General features: G+C 38.4%; 2 protein-coding genes and 1 long non-coding RNA gene across 3 annotated transcripts in view; 1 reads left to right on the plus strand and 2 right to left on the minus strand.

The window, feature by feature from the left end:
- Positions 1–2,783, plus strand: part of LOC118325269 (selenocysteine insertion sequence-binding protein 2-like) — a 7,557-nt gene extending 4,774 nt beyond the window's left edge. The window contains exons 16-18 of the mRNA XM_035657878.1: positions 455–609; positions 710–902; positions 1,086–2,783. Of these exons, the coding sequence (XP_035513771.1) occupies positions 455–609; positions 710–902; positions 1,086–1,213 (476 nt within the window). The 3' untranslated portion in view covers positions 1,214–2,783. The remainder of the gene's footprint in view (positions 1–454; positions 610–709; positions 903–1,085) is intronic.
- A 1,410-nt stretch (positions 2,784–4,193) lies between these two features.
- On the minus strand, positions 4,194–14,261 carry prlrb (prolactin receptor b). The gene is made up of 9 exons (XM_035657880.1): positions 14,093–14,261; positions 11,643–11,730; positions 10,098–10,230; positions 9,046–9,215; positions 7,360–7,526; positions 6,440–6,581; positions 6,228–6,324; positions 6,069–6,138; positions 4,194–5,959 (listed from the first exon to the last, which is right to left on the minus strand). Exons 2-9 carry the CDS (start codon positions 11,701–11,703, stop codon positions 5,198–5,200), a joined length of 1,602 nt encoding a protein of 533 aa, XP_035513773.1. The 5' UTR covers positions 11,704–11,730; positions 14,093–14,261; the 3' UTR covers positions 4,194–5,197.
- Positions 14,262–17,904: 3,643 nt separating this feature from the next.
- On the minus strand, positions 17,905–19,390 carry LOC118325272. Its single transcript, XR_004796601.1, has 3 exons — positions 19,329–19,390; positions 18,773–18,808; positions 17,905–18,674 (listed from the first exon to the last, which is right to left on the minus strand). It is a non-coding gene; the product is annotated as an uncharacterized LOC118325272 (long non-coding RNA).

A 19,390-nucleotide genomic window follows, 5' to 3' on the forward strand; every position in this document is an offset into this window, starting at 1 on the left:
TAAGGGAGGCCACGCTGCATTCCTCACACCACTGGCAGCGTGCCTGCAAAGAAAAGAACACAAATTAGTACAAAGCCAACAACAACTTAGGACAACTCAACAATACGAACCAGAAGCAGCAGAGACTTAGAATGGGCCCCAACAGGGCCTTGATTATGTAGCCTGGGGAGCACCGCCCAGGTGCTCCCAGTTGGCAGCCAATTACCCGGCCAGTCATGCACCACCATCTGACCTGGCCACAAACAAACACTCAGTGACACCAGGGGGTGCCACAAGATTTATCCAGCTAAATGTGTACATACAGTAGTCTGATCATGACAGTTTTTGCATGACCTGGCATCCTACTCATTTACAAACCTGGAAGCAACAAGGTATAAATGTGTACCAGCTAAAAAACCCACAGTGCTTAAAACTGTGATCCTGACACTCCTAGAAAAATGTCACCTTTTCACAGGAGGCCTGGATGAAGCTCTTTACACCATCATCGACACTTGTCGTGAACAGGGGGTGCCATTCGTGTTTGCCCTCTCCAGGAAAGCTTTGGGTCGCTGCGTCAACAAGGCAGTGCCTGTCAGCCTGGTGGGCATCTTCAACTACGACGGTGCACAGGTCAGGTCTATTTTCAGTCCATACACATGATCAATGCACCAATAAATGATATTTGATCAAGTATATTTAAATAAGCTGAAAACGTCTTTCTTACCCCCAGGATGTCTATCATAAGATGATCGAGTTGTCGTCTGAGGCTAGGAGAGCCTATGAAGTGATGGTGTCGAGCCTGGAACAGACGGGCGAGGCAGAGACGGAGCAGGTGTTGAACACTGAAGACCTGCAGATCAGCAGCCTGGCTGAGGAGGCTGAGCCCAGTCCTGACGCCACGAACCCAGAGGAACCAGAATACAGTAAGTTACTCTCCTGACCCAAGGTTGGTCATACCTGTGCTTTAAAACCAAGTGAAAGCTGTAATTTTGTGACTTGACCAATTAAATCCACAGGGGAGACGCAGAGCTAGAGCATACAATAACAGATTTCACCTTATTTGAAAGACATATAAAAATATAATAATTATTGTTTTTGTATTCTAGTAAAAATTTGGAAGAAAATGTTGGAGAAGGATTACAACCACACATTTCTGAACTTTGAGGAGCAGCTGAGCTCCATGCACTTGGAAAGTGAATGTACTGAAAACGCTGATGAAGATGAGAAGAGTTGACAGTGGCAAAGCCTTCCGTGCCTAAAAAAAAAAAAGAAACAAACCCACTCATGCTGATTGCCATTTTAGAAGAAACTAGGATGGACTTAATCCCACATGCAGAGGAAGAGCAATGCAAAGTGCTCTGCTGCTGCAATTCTCACCCTGGGGATTTTTGTCAGGAAATTACTCATGTGGCTGATGTCTGCAATGAATCATGAATTCCTTTCTCTTTGTTTTGAATAGCTAAAGTCATATGTTTTTGTTTGAGTTGAAATTATTTTAAGAGTGTGTGGGGGGTTGATAAACTGGAAAGATTAACCACTCACCTACTAGGACCAAACCACTCACTTGAAAAGATCCCACAATATGAATTTTCAATCATGTTGTCTATTAGCACCCCACAAGGATGAGCAGGCGTTTATGTACTGAATGTGTGTCAAATATCAACCAGTTATTTACTACTAAGAAATTATCAGTGACATTTTGATGCTGTTTTATTGTTGCAATTTCTTTTTCTCTTCTGGGTTAGGTTCAGAATGTTTGTGGCATTTTGCCTTTATTCAACAGGGACATTAGAGAGGTGACAGGAAATGAAGGGGGAGAGATGATGGACAGCATGCAACAAAAGATCCCCAGCCAAAATCACACACTTGAGAAATTGAAGTTTGTTAATGTAGAAAAGATTTGAGGTTGTTGGAAAACTCAGCACTGTCCCCAAACTGTGCATGCCACTGGTAGTTCCACATCCACACAATTTTGGATTTGTAACTTCAGGGTTGCACACGGTGTGGGAACTTAGTTTCACAGTTTTTCACTTAATTTTTTTCTCTTCTTGATCTAATTTGTGCAGAAATGTATTTACATATTCTCAAAAATATTTCTATAACTACAAATCTTTCCTACACATTAACATAACAGTTTTTCATAGATTTCACAAGCTCAGAATCTTATTGAGCCGTGTTTAAAGCCCACAGTCTCAAACCCTTAGGCCACCGTGCTACACCTAGGTTCAGTTTAGGGTTAAAAATTAACCTATGCTCTTTCTTTGCATAAGAGAGGAAATCCTTTTTTGCATGACAAGTCAGAACTTTGTTTATTTTATCCTGATTGCACTACATAGTAGAGACTTTTTTTATTTGTCTGAGACTACCAAAGTACTACACATAGTATGTTGTACTGCCTGTGATTAGATGTGAATGGTAGCGTTTGATTTTCTTGAAAGAGGAAAAACAGCTAAATGATGTAAAGAAAAAAAAACATTACCTGCTGTTAACTTGATTCTGTTAAAAAGTTTAGTGAGTTTTCTGTTTACCTACATAGTGATTGGAAAAAAAAACATAAAATAGCATAATGATAAAATAGCATAATGATAAAAAAGTGCTAAGTGTCCATCACATGTTGAAACAAAGCAATAAGTGATGAAATTTGAAATGGGCAAAATTTATTCAGAATTCAGATTTCAGGAATGAAATGAATATTGTATAGGATCATATTTTTTTACACCTATGAAGATGTAAAAAATTGCATTTATCTTGAAGTAGAAGTTGCTTGGGTTCATGCAAGGTAATCCCGATAGGATACTAGACTACTAAGAAGTCTTGCTGAATTCTGTCAATTCTACATGGAGGAGTGTTGACAATAGGCTGTTTTATAGCAGACATTTTGAAAAAGTACTAGCATAACTGCTATCCATTTAATAATGTCAGTTCCAGGGCTCGGATAAATCACAGTCACAGTCTATACACAGTCTTAAGCTGCATATGAATCTTACAGCAAAGGTTCAACATTTTTGGAAAGATTTGTTTTCTGGTTGCGAGTTAGATAATTAGATAAGACAACTCATATCTGTCTTTTAAATCATAAGGTTACAGCCAACAGCTGCTAGCCATGCTTTATGCTAAGCTAAGCTAAGTAGCTCCTGGTTATAGCTTTACTTGTACAATACAGAAAGGTGATATGTATTAATTTTCTCATCTAATTCTCCACCAGAAATCAAATAAGTGTATTTCCCAAAATGTTGAACTAATCCTTTAAATGTTCTACTATAATGTGGTTCAATAAATTATGTGGTAGTAAGAGACCAAACTGTGAAATGATAGGAATTTAGAACTGGATGATGAAAGGCCTAATGATGATGTATATTTTTTTTGATTCTGCTTTTGTAAACTGTGTAATATGGAGTATTGACAACTTTCCTAGGTGAATGGAGATGCAAACGATACATTATTTTTTTAATACATTAATAGACAGATGTTTCAGTGGTCACAGGAAATTAAAATTCTTATGCAAGGAAATCACTTGCATAATGAGGACAAATGCAGTGTTTACTTTAAGGGAGTGTGGGTAGTTAATATAGAAGAGGAAGAGAGGTGGACCAAGTATGCTTCCCTGTGGCATCCCAAAATCACAGACAGACTGGGAGAGTCTTCAAAAGTACAAATCTAAAAACTAACCACCTGAGATCTGTTTAGTTAAATGTAGAAAAAAAATTAACAAGAATTGGATATTTTTGTAACATTTGTTAGTACACATTACAGTAAATAACAGAATTTTGATCTGAATAAAGAATCTTGGAAAATATTTGAGTGATATCTCAAATGTTCAGTTTACCCAAAAATGTTGTTTATTTGGTTAAAGAAAATAAGAAACATCTTCTATGAGATAACTGTTAAAACTATATTTAACATATAAACCAAAGACAAAAAAATGCATGTTTACTCTTTAAGTTTCTTTCCTTAAGGTGATGGAGCATAAATAATCAGTTTAAACTGCACCATGCAAGTGCCATTCAAGATCACAAAATGACTAACAATGAACAAACATTTTAATTTGCTAGTCGTTGGTTTCTATGAAAAATGACACCTTTTTACCACATTTTTTGAATTGTCTATTACTACCCTCCCCCTTAAAATTAGATTACAGGATGGATTGATTAGATTAAACATTTTAATTTGCTATTCGTGGTTCTATGAGAAAATGACAACCTTTGTTACCACATTTGAATTGTCTTATTTCACTGACCCTCCTTAAATAGAACAGGATGATTGATTAATTATTTTAAACCCCTTATACAATGTGATAGAAAATCACCTCTGCAGACGCTACACATGAAATGTCTCATTCCAAAAGGATGGATGTCCCGTCTCAAAGTAAAACGGAAATGTAATTTATTAGCAATTTCAAACGCATTACAAAATGTAATAATTTTTGATTTTAAATAAAACATATGAAAATGAAAACTGAATGAAAAATATTGTGTAACATTTCAGAATGAAACTTGGTATGTCAAGTGACTTATAGGTAATTTTCTTAAAACCAGTTGCATTTTTAATTATACATATATATTGCAAAATAAACCGGTTAGTTGATTAGACTATGAACATGTTTATGTGCAGTATGTTTATTTCCAAATTAATCTTCAGTTTAACTGGATCAAATGAAGTCTTATGAGCAAGTATGACCAGATTTCCTTCTTGCTTACATTAGAATATGTCACCTCATTTAAACTTTAACTGACATACATATTCTATGTTTGCTGTGAGTGTGATGACTTTGAAAGTAGCAGCGTGGATCAGTCTCTTCCTTGTATACACATATATTTTTGTTATTTGTTGTCTGACTGTGGCTCTGTGAGGCTGTACTTAAGCACACCGTGCTTTAAGCTAAATGTGTTATGGTTCAAGTTTAGCAAGTATAATGTTTACCATGTTCACCATCTGAGTTCAGTACTAAGTCAGAAACCAAAGTACTGGACATATAGAATGTTTTAGGTGAATTAGGTGATAAGTTACATTGCCTGGTGGCCATGAATGCCAAATGTCATTGAAATCCATCAGATAATAAGGTTCGATTATGTTCTTTATTGATGAATCTGTTGATAATTTGATAACAATTAATTGTTTGGTCCATTAAATGTCAGAAAATGGTGAAAACACTGATCACACAGTAAATTACTGGGGACATTTGTCATATGTATTTGGACATTGCATATAAAACAAAATTTTACATTAAAGATGGTGCAGGTATAGTTTCAACATATCCGCTATCGATGAGTCCTGTGCACACCCCCACTTTATCGGGTCCAGTCACATGAAGGTTTCTCTGCTTCTGAAGGACACAGTCTGTGTACTGGTTACCCTTCTCTCTACAGGAAGTGTCAACGGACACATTTTGTTTCTGCAGGAAGACCATATTGTCACTGTCCACCTTTTTCACCCTGCTGTAGTCCTCGGATATGTCCTCTTGTGTCTGAACATCCATGGAGCCAGAGCTGTGATGATTTTTTTTCTCAAGGATGAGAATATTGTCACCATTCACCTCTTTCACTCTGCTGTAGTCCACCTGTTTCACATCTACCTCCTGTATGCTTTCCACATGTTTCTGAATATCCACATAACCGCTATTTGACAGACTCCGTTCCGTTGCTTCTGGGTTTACAAAGTTTATACTTGGGCACTGTTGTTCCTTTGTAGGCAGCTGGGATGGCTCCACAAAGTTATCTGTTTCATTCTTTGCTTCCTCAGCCGTCTGCCAGTCATTTTGGATGGGGGTTGACCCGTTATATTGTATTTCTGAGTCTAAGTAGAAGTCAGATGGCATAATCCAGCTTTTCTTTCTTTTTTGAGAATTGGAGGGATCCGGCAGAGGCCCATTGTCATTCTCGGTCACTATCAGGTAATCCTCCATCTGTTCCTTCCAGCCTACCATAAGAGGAAAGTTCTGGTTGATGATCATGGCATTGATGACATCTTCAGAACGCCCGCTCTGGAACAGTTTGTTAGGGTTAATTCAGTACATTATGACCTACTCACTGTTATCAACTCCAAAGCAGCTTTCTAAATATGTTGAAAATACAATGCAAAAGCAGTATCACCTTGAGAAGTTGAAAATCAACTCCTCTTATCTTTGGACCAGGAACAGGGGGCAGAACACACTGCTTCACACTGGGGGACAAAAGAAAGTGGGTCATGAGTCCCTTATCATCCCGGTTTTAGATAAAAAGTTATTTATCTTTTTTGTAGTAGATACATACTGTTTCCTCTTCATGACCAAGATGCACATTGTTGCAAGGAAAGGAATTGCAGAGAGGAAGGAAACCAATATCCAAAACGGTTTTTCGTTCTGAAATTCTAAATTTATAGAAAAATTAAAAAAGCATTTTCCAGTTATTATCAGTACGGTAGGCGTAACAGATGCCACCTCACTGTAAAGCCAAAGATGTTGCAAAGAGCTTGTGAGACTTACTGTTAGGGATCTTCACAAAGGTAGTGTTGGTCCACTCACTCCAGGAGCCGTGGTCTAGTCTGCAACGCACCTGGACCATATGCACCAACCCGGGACTGACGCTGTACAGGGTGAAATGGGTTTGTGTACCTGACGTATACGACTAGAGAAAAAAAAAATCAATAAATGTTGTAGCCAGGTTTTGATCACATTTGGCTAAAACAGTAGTTGCAAATACGGGTAGGTAGAACATTTGTTGTACTTAAAGTGGTGTATCACATGTGTCTATAGTACATACTGTATATTGTTAGTGTGGCGTATGGAACTGGGTTAAAGCAGTTGACACTTGTGTTGACAGTCCTGGACTGCTTGACAGCTGCAATTCATACTAAAGCTCTCTCAGCTGCAACTGGTCTCAAATGCAGCAGTTCTTTAAAGTTCCAGAAACTGGTGAAAAATGACTAATACAGCGTCCCAGAGACTAAGATGACGCCTCCGAATGTCTTTTTTTGAACAACAAAATTGAATAGAGTACTAAGAAAAACTATAAATATTCACATTTGAGGAGCTGGCTCCTATGAATGTATGGCATATTTGCTGGAATAAATGACTTATCAAAATTGTTACTGATTAGCTGTACCTTGAATCAAGTGTTAACAGAGTGTAACAGAATGTGTAACATGGATTTAACTATTCTCTAGTGTTGACCCCTTTAGTTAAAGACAAACAGCAGGTTTTAATCCTATATTTTACATTTTCTTAATATGCAGATCACAGAGTGTACCTTTCAAGGTTACTTCTTGTTCTGTCCTGAACAACAAAAACAATGTGCAGCAGGAACCGAAAAGGGTAAAAATAAAGCTGTAATACTTTTTGGTGCAACTGTGGAAAAGAGTTAATCTGCAAATTATTTCAGTTCAGTTTTAACATTTAAAACTCACCTTCCACTTGTTGCTGCCTTCTTGTTTGACTCTTAGTTCATATTTAACGGTGACCCAGCCAGACTTGGTGTCCGTGTTATAGGGACGCTCCCATCTGATTTGAATATCTGGAGTGTCCTCTTTCCCCTCCACCAGCATGGTTACATTTTCAGGAACATTGGGCTTCACTGTCAGGTATTGACAGAACACAAATTAGAGTCTACAGCGACATTAGCTCTTATTTCAGGCTGTGCTTTGCACTAAATGCTAACATCAGCATGCAAAAATGCTCACAATGACAATGCTAACATGCTGATGTTTAGCAGGTACAATGTTCACCATCTCTGTTCAGCATATAAGCATATTAGCTAATTAAGACTAAAAGAAAATGATTGCTTCAGCTGATGTGAATGTTATTAGTTTGGCATTTGTCTGGTCATTAAGTATTTTAACGTGGTGATCAGAGTTATCAGAATCAGAATCAGAATCAGAAATACTTTAATAATCCCCGTGGGGAAATTACTTTCTTATTACAATTCCTCCTGAGAGGGACACAAATCCCTTCCCAATTTAATAGCAATCCATCCAGTATTTGTTGACATATTTCAGCGAATAAGTGAAAACCGACCAATGGTGCTAGAGGAAAGGGGATCATCAATATCTATACAAAACTCAATGTCAATCCATTCAATAGTTGTTGAGACGTTGTGGTGGACCGACTAGCAATGTCATCCCTACAGCCGTGACGCTAGCATGGCCTCTCTTTGAGAGGATTTACAGCAGCCATGGGCATGTGCAGTAAGCGGCATCTGTGCTTCAAGGGAGCTTGTGAAGGTCCTTGGACATCAAATTATCTTTTATCTTATTCTTTCCTAAAGTATGTTTACATCAGAGGGACATGATCTAATGCAGTGGAGTTACAATTTTCTTACATGTGACAGGACTCTGCTCCATATGTATTGTAACTACAGTACATGGAGATCACATACGAAACTGTTTGCATAGCCAGACTAAACAAGTAAAATGTGATCCGAGACTGTACACAAGTTTTACAATGGACACAAACCAGTTTCACCACATTCTGTTCAGGTTTTCATTTGCGCCTCGTTTCTGTCACTCAGTACTTTTCCATTCCTTACTAAGACCAGGAACACTGCACAGTCAATAAAACTGTGCCAATCATTATCTGACTCAATAGATAATGTTCTGCTGTGTTACCTTATACTCTAATGACTAGATCTAATCATTGTCAATAGTTCAAAGTGTATCACTCCAAGTCTGACACAAAAAGCTAAGCAGATTAAGCAATTCTTAATTATAATTAATAATAACTTTTACAGTTTTTTTTGTCACATTTGTGTTGAAAAATCCTACTTATAGGAAGTAGTAGGTCACTACTTTTTATAGATATTGTAACTAGTAAGTAAGTAGTACAGTGCAGAACCAACCCCACTTTCATATTGAATGATATTCTACATATTCATCATAACCAATAAAAAAACCTTTAAAGCAGTTTAGAGGATATTTTCAATATACAGAAGTTTGCTTTACTGAAATCTCTATTCAAATACAGATTCTCTTGATGTTTATATCTTATCTTTTGAGGGTTTTTGAGTGCATCTATTACAAATAGGGGGCACATATGTGTCAGCGAATAGAAACATACTCAATCTCTATTCCCTCTTCTTCTTGGAAGCAACAACTTACCGATTTCCATCACATCAATCTTAAGGGTGTCTGAAGTGGCATTTCCGAGGGAATTGAAGGCCACCACTGTCAGGTAGTAGTAGACCCAGATGGAGGTGTGACTCTTGTTAAAGAAACAGGAGTCCCTCCCAGCTGACAGATAGTCCGGACACTCGTGCACTCCCTCCAATCTGTACGAAGACAAAGCAAGACCTTTACTGACCAGGATATGAGTAAGGGCATTCTACTTACATATGGTTACAACAAGGTCAGCATTGTACAACTGTGCTATTGGCCCTCAATAAAGAAGTATTGGGTTTGACTGATGATCAGATATGTCTCAGATGTAATGTAATGTAAGGTGTGTTGTACATTTTTTGTCAAACCATAAATTTCACATTTTATGTATTAATAAGACTGAAAGTCTACAGCTATGCATGACTCTGTGACACCATGATCACCATTAACCATGTAAAGCACTTTGTGTATTTTTATTATTATTATCTCATCAGCTGAGGTTAATGGAAATGCCATTAGTTTTACAGGGAATCAACATCAATAGTCAAATTCACATTGTTTAATTATTGTAGGGAGTCTGGACCGAAGTTGTGGATAAACTGACTGACGCTGCCATGCTTGAAAAGTCTCAAACTGTCAGGATTGGCATTTTTCCCTCTGGCTAGGGCAAGTGAGGGTCACAAAAAGTGTTTGAAGTCTGTAGGTTTACTTGCACAGCAACAAAGATTTGTGCTCAGCTGACTGAGCACAAGTGTATGAACAAAGTAGCTGGTAGTTTTCCACTCACCTGTCTACAATGCTACTACTGACAACAAGGGAAAGCTGTTGTTGTTAAGTTGTCAGTGTGGGTGATAGACTTATCTGAAACTCAATGGGGCAAATTTAAATCACAATATACTGTGATTTAAACCCTGGTCTGATTCCAGATGGGGGCCTTTGTTGAATGTAATCTCCCTCTTTTCCTCCCTCACCTTTCCTGTATCTCTACTGTGAATAAAGAAAAACAATTCTAAAATTTCAATAAATCTAAAAAAAAACTTAGTAACTGGACTGACGTTTCTCTCTCGTAATAGAGGCGGTGCGTGGTCGGCAGCCCTCCGTCGGATCCTGGCTCCCACCAGCAGGTAAATGTCTCCTTCTCAGGGGACCTGCAGCCAAGCAGGACTGGTTTCCCTGGTGGAGACATGCCTGGCAACACGTGACAAACAAGCGTCAGCTCCCAATTCCCAGTTTAGCATTTAAACGATTTTCAAAAGAGAGACAGAGTGTTTTATTAAACAAGGGCTGGTTCACAAAATGTCATAAAAACATTTTTCAGCTACCTTTAACAGTATCTATCCATGCATTCAGTTTTGGTTTTCTTTGCCGAGGAATGTGATATGCATCTCTAAGGTTAATGTTCTAATGTTCACACTGCAAAGCCTTAGCACTCAATTCTGATTGATTGCTCTGATCTGATTTTTTTTTTTGTTTGGCTGTTTTTAAAATGTGGCCCATATCAAATTCCAGTGTTAACAGTTCACAGACTTGAAGTGACCCGCATTACAAATGTCAATCTAGAGTGAAGTAAAAGTCATATGAATTCTGATATGATTGTTCACACTGAGGTCACATGGCATAAAATCAGACCTGTATCTGATTTCATATTTCTGCTGTTTACAGTCATGAAATGATCTGAGTTGTATATGAGCAACAAAAAATAATATGATCTAGGCTACTCTTGTGCTTGCACTGTGAATGTAGTCTAAGGTTTCCTCAACCACCCCAGTTCATGAAGGTTAATGTTGTTTGTGCACACAGAATTGGAAAACCGCCGTTGAATAATTCAACAGTTACATCTATGCGTGTGTTTATATGCAAACTAGTTAGTTGATCATATTCGGGATAAGGCTTTTAATTGAACAGGAAAAACGTCAATTACAATATCCCTGTATACATGATCAGTACCAACACCACAGTACCAACAGTATCCAGGTTTTCAGATCCGCTGCTTGCAGATATGATTTCTCACCATCTCAACCAAGAAATTATGTTTACATTCGCAAAACATAACCAGCATACTCCAAAAACATGTTCATAACCAGGATACTCTATTTACTCTCTTCAGCTGTTTACCTTCTGTTCCCAGTCTTTGTGATAAGCGAAGATAACGGACTGCCGGCTGTAGTTTTATACTTAATGGACAATTGAGAAAGGTATCAATCGTCCATTTGAAAGCGTTACCTAGCAAGATTACCTTGTGACTTTTTACCACTTTTGATTGGGTTACTTATTCAGACATGACACCAATATGTTACATAAAGATGTATGAAAGGACAAAAGAGATCTATTTATTCAGTAGAAAGTAGTTCCAATTCACACTGTTGACAGTGAGATCTGTGGATTATCCAGAGTATCAGAGACTGTTTCTGGAAAAGAGAATTTCTTTAATGTAATTTTCCAATGCTGTGAGCACTGGAGAAATCTCAGAGGCAGATCTCCTAAGCTGCATGTCTAAGTCTATCTACCACTGTAGGTGGTATATGGATCACTGTAATGTTTGGGCTTTTTTTTATATTTTGAGAGAACCAACCCTTTAAACAACAATGTTGTGAACCTACTGTTGGACTCTACAGCTGTAAACAGCAGCAAGAGCAGCGCCACTCCAAGGTCTCTCCTCATCCTGGCACAAACTGTCACAGGTGCGTCCTGAAAAAGGAAGTGACATCACCAGCTTGTGGTTAATGAGGTCATATATACACACGGTCAGTGGTGTAGTAAAGGTTATACGCAGGTATACAGTATACAGGTGGCACTTCTAAATCCTCTCTGATGTAGCAATATTCTGCATGCTAAACGTTTTCCTAGGATGGTGAAGGCATGACATAGCTGTCCACTTTTCGCAGGAATACTCTACACGAAATGCATAATTATGTAGTTGTGTTACCCGGTACTCAGTACTAACAGCAAAATCTGCACCTCTTCTGAGGCTAATGTTAATTTCATAATGAGCCTTACTCCCTGAACAATTAATTCAAATACTACTGGCTCATATTTTGGTGAACTAACTATGCAAGACTAGTCTTACATGTCAGGGCGTTTATCCTTTGCTGAACGAGCTACTTAAAAAATAAATTGGGGGCATATATTAACAGTATACCCCACTTCTCTAAGCATCACTACACTAACTGGCCATTGTTTGGCTGCTTGACTTGTTTTTACTTAAAACAAGGAGACATGAAGGTAAAACAACGAGCCCAACCAATACTTGTTTGTAGATGTTGTAGCCAACACATACAGGCCATCTGCGGTCATCACATGCTGATGAAATATGATCTACGGCTAAAAATATGAATTAGTATGCAATTATGATTTGACTGACAGCATCATATGACCCCTTTCATCACTTTCATCAGAGAAAGAATCTGCAACGTCACCCAAAAGGGTTACAAGGTGAATATTACTGGAGCATCAGGTTTCAAAAAGGAACTGGATTTACCAGAATAAGCTGACTGTGAAAATGATTATCCTGTATCCTGGTGGGTTCGTGCTGAATCTGTCCAACAAACATACAACAAAAATAAAAGTTCTCCTCCACTCAAAAATGTGTTTTTTCTCTTTGTTCCTTGATTGTGGCTTCACAAATAGTCTGAAATCAAGCCTGGTCCATTATGCAATTTATACAAGCCACCAGTGCATATACACTGAAGAAATGAACAAAATGTGTCAATCCATAGTCATAGATTCTGGAGGAATGTGAACATTATACTTTATTTTACAGACAACATAAGACATTATTGTTCCAAGCAAACTATTTGTATTTGTCGTATGTGAAGGGGATCTTTAATGGTCAAGAATATAGTTCAGTCCTAAATGTTAAATGATAAAAACTTCACTGCATGTTCTGACTCAGCTCACTGACAAATATCCTCCGTGAAATATAACCCAAATGGACTTTAGATCATTACTGAATGTACTTCCCTATTCCTCTGAGCTCACCTACACCTACAGTACGTGTTATAGTGACAGAGTGGCAACACACTCAACGCGTTTATTTGCCTCCAAGTCCTGTGCTGATTTCCTGAATGTTTTTCTTTTACATGTACCAGAGGTTGATTGATTGGCTCAGAGTGAAGACTTGGCAAATTTATGCGGCTCGGTTCTGACTCTAAAACAGCCAAATGCCAAAATGCTTTATGAAGTTAGTCACCTGAGGGGGTGTGGGAAAACTGCCTTTATTGACTGGAAGCCTTTAGTGTACAAAAGGGCAACACCTTCTCAATGTTTTTTTCTTCTTCTTATTTCGTACAGTAACCAGAGTGACAACAAGCTCGGTTTCCTGTTGCCATGCCTGCTCTGACAAGTTTTAACAGGATGACTTGAGCAAGGAGGGATCTGGCTTATTTCTCAATTGTAGACTAGATGTCAAAACCAATCGACTACCAAATGCCAAATATCCAGTTTCACACTCAGTCTAAGCAGTGTGTCTGGGATAATACTATTATATATGTACTATAATATTATTTCTACTTGCTTTTTTAAATTCTCATAATATATGTAATTCCATTAACTAAATTACATAATGGCTGAAGCTGAATAAACCTTAAATCTAACACTGAGATCTTGAGAAATGAGAGATCCTGAGAAATCCTCGTATTTAATTAATGTTAGTATTATTCCATGCTGTACCGTTTAATATACACACACATACAATACTGTAGAGATGAAATTGTACATCATAGTCACTCTTTTCTATAAACTACAATTCTTGGTGTAAATTGAAAAGAACTGAGGAGAAAAAACAACTAATGCCTATTATAATCTCTATTAATATTTAAGTAATTAATCATTTGAAAGAAACAAGTTGTATTACTTGTAAAGCGTTTCTATTAGGTTTCTGCTGTTATGATGGACAAAATAATAATAAATAAAACACAACAATCCAAGTTTCCATGGTATGGCCACACACAAACACACTCCTTTTAGAAGAAAGTAAACATTATACGATAAGTTAGACAAGGGTAGTCAGTCTGCATACATACAGGTTAATACAACTCTAGTGTTCACTCACCTCACTTTCCAAATTAGGACAGGCGTCGAGTCGACCTTCGCCACTTTGTTAATGAACTACATTTAACTGCTGTTGACACAACCACAGCCTTCTTCCGTCAAGGCATTACTGTAGGCGACCCTCACGCACTTGGCAACCGGTGCGTCTGTCAACCCAGGTAGGGTATATAATGAGGAAGAGGTGTCCTCTTAAGCCGTGAAGGGAGGGGTTTGTTGTCTGCGCAGCCAGAGAGCGCAGCGGGGTTGAGATGTCTCACTTCCACCTGATTTTATTATCTGACAGCGATACCGCGGCATCACCACTGAAGTCATAGCTTAAGATAAGTGGTCAAATATATTACACTTAAACACATACATTAATTGTTTAAGCTGTGTTTTTTTTTTTTTTTTGTAAAAATCAAATCATGAATTCATACTTTTCAAATTAGTTGAGCTACAATCTCTCCACATGCCCCCTGGCAACAGCAGAAGTACCCCCTAGTGGGGCAGGTACCCCTGGTGGGGCAGGTACCCCTGCTGGGGCAGGTACCCCTGGTTTGGAAACCACTGCCCTAATGCTGGTAACTCAGCAACACCATATCATTAAATGAATTGCATATGCTACTGAAACAGCATGTCATACCTTTTGGTGTAATAGTTTAAGATAAGGTCAGCCATTTAAACAGTGAATAATTATTGATAGGAGGTAAAAAAAAATAAAAAAAAAAATAAAAAAAAAGGTTATTGGAACAACTTATTTTAAACACTAAATCCTGAACGCAGTGCATTGTAGCCCACCTGCAAATTACCATTAAATTCTGTTAAGAATTACAAAAAAAAATCTAAACATCCACCTACAGTGGCTCATCTTGATGCATAAACAATCTTTGGCAGAGCAAAGTTAGTGCTGTAGTTGTGTCTGTATCACTTTCCTCCAGGACAAGAACTTCTTGTCTTAAAGTAAACTGTTAAGTTAACTAGCCGGCACACTCGGGTAGGTAGTAGGTTAGAAATTATTTGAAATTGAAAACCACAGAAACTCACAGTAATACTATTATAATGTGTGTCTGGCACCCAACACTGTAAGCTATTTGGTTTTGTTTTAATACTCCTGTGACATTATGAAATGCCTATTTTGTTCAAGTAGTTTTATTGAACAACGGTACAATGTAAAGTGTTGGACGAGAGGACTAATCACAATAACAGCACTAGTCACATAGGGTTGAAATAAGATAAAGATTTTTTTTTAAGAAAGATTACAATAAAATGGAATGAGATAAATAAAATATAACTATATAAGTATGTAAAGTCTATACAGGAGCATGAGAAGTATTACTATAAAAAAATGTACACTATACGTAGGTATAAATATGCTATAAGTATCTGTTCTAAATACATAAACATACTGTATAGATATACTACATTTTATGAATATATGATAAAGAGGATTATGTGTAAAAGTAAAGTGAATACAGTATTGCACATGCACTGTTATCAGTCCTGGTACAGTAGTAGCAGATATGGTTGATAGTTCATTTTACTGTCACAGGATTCCTGTATAGGTTAATGAGTTGGGAAAGTCTGATGGCCTGGTGGTAGAAACACTTGTTAAGTCTGCTGGTACACGCAGCCATGCTCCTGTATCGACTGCCAGGCAGCAACAAGGAGAACAGTCTGTGCAAAGTAGGTATAGAAAATACAATAAAGTAGTGATTAATTACAGCTTATAAAGCCTTCATAATGGATGCAAATATTCAACCAAGCATACACAAATACACAATGTCACTACAATGTCCACACAGGCGGAAACTGTCCGTACAGTTAGTCTGAGGACGTCCAATGAACATGATTTAAAAAGTAGTTCAATAGTACACCAAGCAGCACTCAAGAGGGGCACATAAACCAAGCACTACACATAGCTTCAACATCACATTACATTTAGGTCAAAAGGTAGATTTGTTTTACTGTGTCCCAGGTCCACATATACTGCTTCTAAGCAGGTTTTAGTCTGTAGTTTGTTCACACTGAAGAAGTAACACAATTCTGATCACTAAAAAGTCTGCATGCAGAATAAATACCAATATGATGCACTGTACGCATCAGGTTGTCTATACAAAGTGCAAAGTAAAGGCAGGTACAGCGGGCTTTCCGGTAGGCTCGATCTGCTTCACCCTTTACAAACTTTGAGGCGGCGTTTAGTTGCCTCATCACCAACTGTGGGATTTGCCATCTGATTATAACTGAAAACACAGACCTATGTTTATGTTATGTACTAACATAACCGATGTAAACAAAGTAGGTCTGTGACTAATCGTTGTTTCTTTGTTAATCAACTTTGGTCCGAAAAATAGAAAATAGCAATAAATGTCCATCACAAATCGACAAAGTTCAGTATTACGCCTTACACACTTCAATCCAAAGATAAACTTTTACCGATTTTAGTCTTTAAATATTTTTTTTTTTAGCTGAAATAATCAACTAATCATTTTTACCTCAAAACAAACAGAAAACATTTATCACTAGGATTTAGTTATTGTCTAGTGCCGACTCTTGCAATATGTTTAACACACTGGCAGCGCGGTAAAGCTTTTGTTCACTTACAGATCACAGATTCAGGTCATCAGTCCTCTGATGACGACAACTTCTGTTTTGGGAAATAAAAGGGGTAAACAAAAGAAAAAGGACTTCTTTGTGACCCCACTGTGTTAATGTGAGTGTTCAGGAATGTGTTTATTAACTGGCTGTTCTCTTGTTTGACGCTTTAAGTTCACTGATGAAGTGTAGGCCTCTGGAACCAAATCGAATGGGTTTTTTTTTCTTGGAGAGGTCACTGCTCCGATGATGACGTACAAAACTAAACAAATGATAGGAAATTTGATCTGAGACTGTACACAAATTTTACACAAAGCAGCTCATTCAGTTCAGGTTTTCATTTGTGCCACCTTGTGTCTGCTGTCACAAATGTTTTAATTTACTAGATGTTTTAATTTTAAGTCATTTAAGTCATTTTGACAATAATCCATAAAGTCTAATAGAGGACATTACTTATTATAGACATTGAACAGTTAGTAGCACAGTGCAGAGCCAAACCCACAGGAATGATATTCTACATATTTGTCATAACCAAGAAAAAAATGCCAAAAGCAGTTTAGAGAATATTTTCGATATACAGAAGTTTGCTTTACTGAAATGATCCTTCATTCACCGTCTTTGTTATTCTACATTGTTGTTTTCTTACTTACTTTTAGTCTTACGTACAGCTGAGACCGGTGTCATTAGTTTTGCATGTATTTAGAAACTAAATATGAGATATTGGTGGCACTAGTCTAATAGCTGCAGAGTTGTTTTTAAATTATTAAAAGTTGATGAACATCAGCTTTCAGTCTTAAACAATCAGTGTTGGCATTTTGCCCTGAAGCCAGAGTGATTGAGGGTCACACAGCTTTACTTGCACAGCAACACAGATTTGTGCTCAGCTGAATGAGCACAAGTGTGTGAACAAGGGAGCTGGTAGTTTTCCACATGTCTGTGTACCAGAGCTGGACTTGATTCCACCGGGCACGGCTCTATTACACTGTCTCTGCAACGTGGTTTTGTTCTGTCATCCGCCCAGCTGCACCCCACCGGGAGCGTGCCAAGTTGAAAACTGACCAGATGCTCTATCCCATTCTTGAGTCTGACTTCCTGTCCGAGCTTGATCTGCTCTGTGCCGACCGATGCGGTTTCTGTCAAAAATAGGCTAGGCCTGAGGAGCAGGGTGGAGAAGCACTTCTGGGACGCTTCTGGTAGAATCTCAAGCATTGTCTAGAACGGCTGCGAAACCCAGCTGTGTCCTGTTTCGCTGGAATCAAGACGTTTATTGGGCAGTAAAAAGATGTCAACAGGGCATACTGTGACAGTCAACAGGCACAATCGTATTATCCTTGTAGTTTTAAGTGTGTGCACTTTTTAACCACCTTCCCTTCTTTAATTTTAGCTTAGCAGAAACACTCTCTTTTGCATGGCGCAGCCCACACCAGCAACGCAGCCCACTAGATCCGGGCCTGTCTACAACACTACACTGACACCCACAACAACAGCTTTGCTCGCCTAGCAATCGTACTGACCTTTTTCACTCATAATAGAGGCGGTGCGTGGTCAGCAGCCCTCCATGAGAGCCTGGCTCCCACCAGCAGGTAAACATCTCCCTCTCAGAGGACCTGCAGCCAAGCAGGACTGGTTTCCCCGGTGGAGACATGCCTGCCAACACGTGACAAACAAGCAACAGCTACATTCCCAATTTAGCCCTAATACAATTTTAAAAAAAGGAGAAATGTTGTAATTGTAAGATTTTAGTCACTTCTACAAATTAGGTGTTTGTTCTTTGTATTACATTAAAGGAAAGTCTGACAAAATAAACGCTTCCCTGTTGTGTTATGTGTCATATTGGGACCCTTCAGACTTATCTTGGGACCCTGCCTGGGTGTCCTGCCGCCCAGGTTGGGAACCACTGATTTCGTCACTTACCTTTAGTGGTATCTAACCTCGCAGTTTTTTTTTATGTTCCCTGGTTTTGAGATACCCCGGCTCTCCTCGTCCTGGCACAAGCTGTCATGCTGTGTACCCTGAAAAAGGAAATGACATCATAAAGTCGTGATTTGACTGCATGTCTTGTATTGACCTGACATGAATTGTTTGTGCATGTTGTAGCCAGGACACATACAGGCCATCTGTGGTCATCATCTGTGGTCATCACGTCCTGATGAAATCAGAGGTGAAAGAATTAAGTTTGAATTTCACTGACAGCAACAACACAGACTCATTTTCATCATTCAAGGATGTGCAAGTTCACCCAAAACCATTGTGAGGGTTATAAGCTAACATGGCGGCTGGTTTCAAAAAGGAACTGGATTTGCCAGAATTAGCCAGACACATATATTTAAACTCATCTTAGTCACTAATGTTGCTCTATGTCCCTCCTGGCCCTCAGAAAATGTCTATCTACTTCCTTGAACTTCCTAAGTCCTCATCTTCATTCAGATCCACTGACTCATATAAAGACATAAAGAAAACTCAAAACAAACACGAAAAAACCAAATATGACCGCTTCTGAACACATAACGACAACAGCTGTAACAAAAAGTAAGTAAAACAAAAACAAAATACACAATTTAGGGCACAAACACAGAGGGAAAAGTCTGACACCTCAGGTAGGGTGTGATAAAAGAGAGGCGTCATAAAGGAGGGGAGAGGCATGATGCGTTCAAGGACTGGCCCACCTGGGAGTCGTAGTGTCAGCGACTGCAGTAAAGTTGGCAATATATTCACAGATTCGCACTTC

The sequence above is a fragment of the Morone saxatilis genome, unplaced genomic scaffold, assembly GCF_004916995.1.
Source record: "Morone saxatilis isolate NCDOM2014 unplaced genomic scaffold, NCSU_SB_2.0 Contig16, whole genome shotgun sequence".
NCBI classification, from domain to species: Eukaryota; Metazoa; Chordata; class Actinopteri; family Moronidae; genus Morone; species Morone saxatilis.

Coding starts and splice junctions, on each gene's coding strand:
- prlrb (XM_035657880.1), bottom strand. CDS start 11,703: ATGAGGAGAGACCTTGGAGTGGCGCTGCTCTTGCTGCTGTTTACAGCT. Junction 9,216..10,097: donor CTCTATTACGAGAGAGAAAC/GTCAGTCCAGTT, acceptor GTCTTCGTACAG/ATTGGAGGGAGTGCACGAGT. Junction 5,960..6,068: donor TTGATTTTCAACTTCTCAAG/GTGATACTGCTT, acceptor AAACTGTTCCAG/AGCGGGCGTTCTGAAGATGT.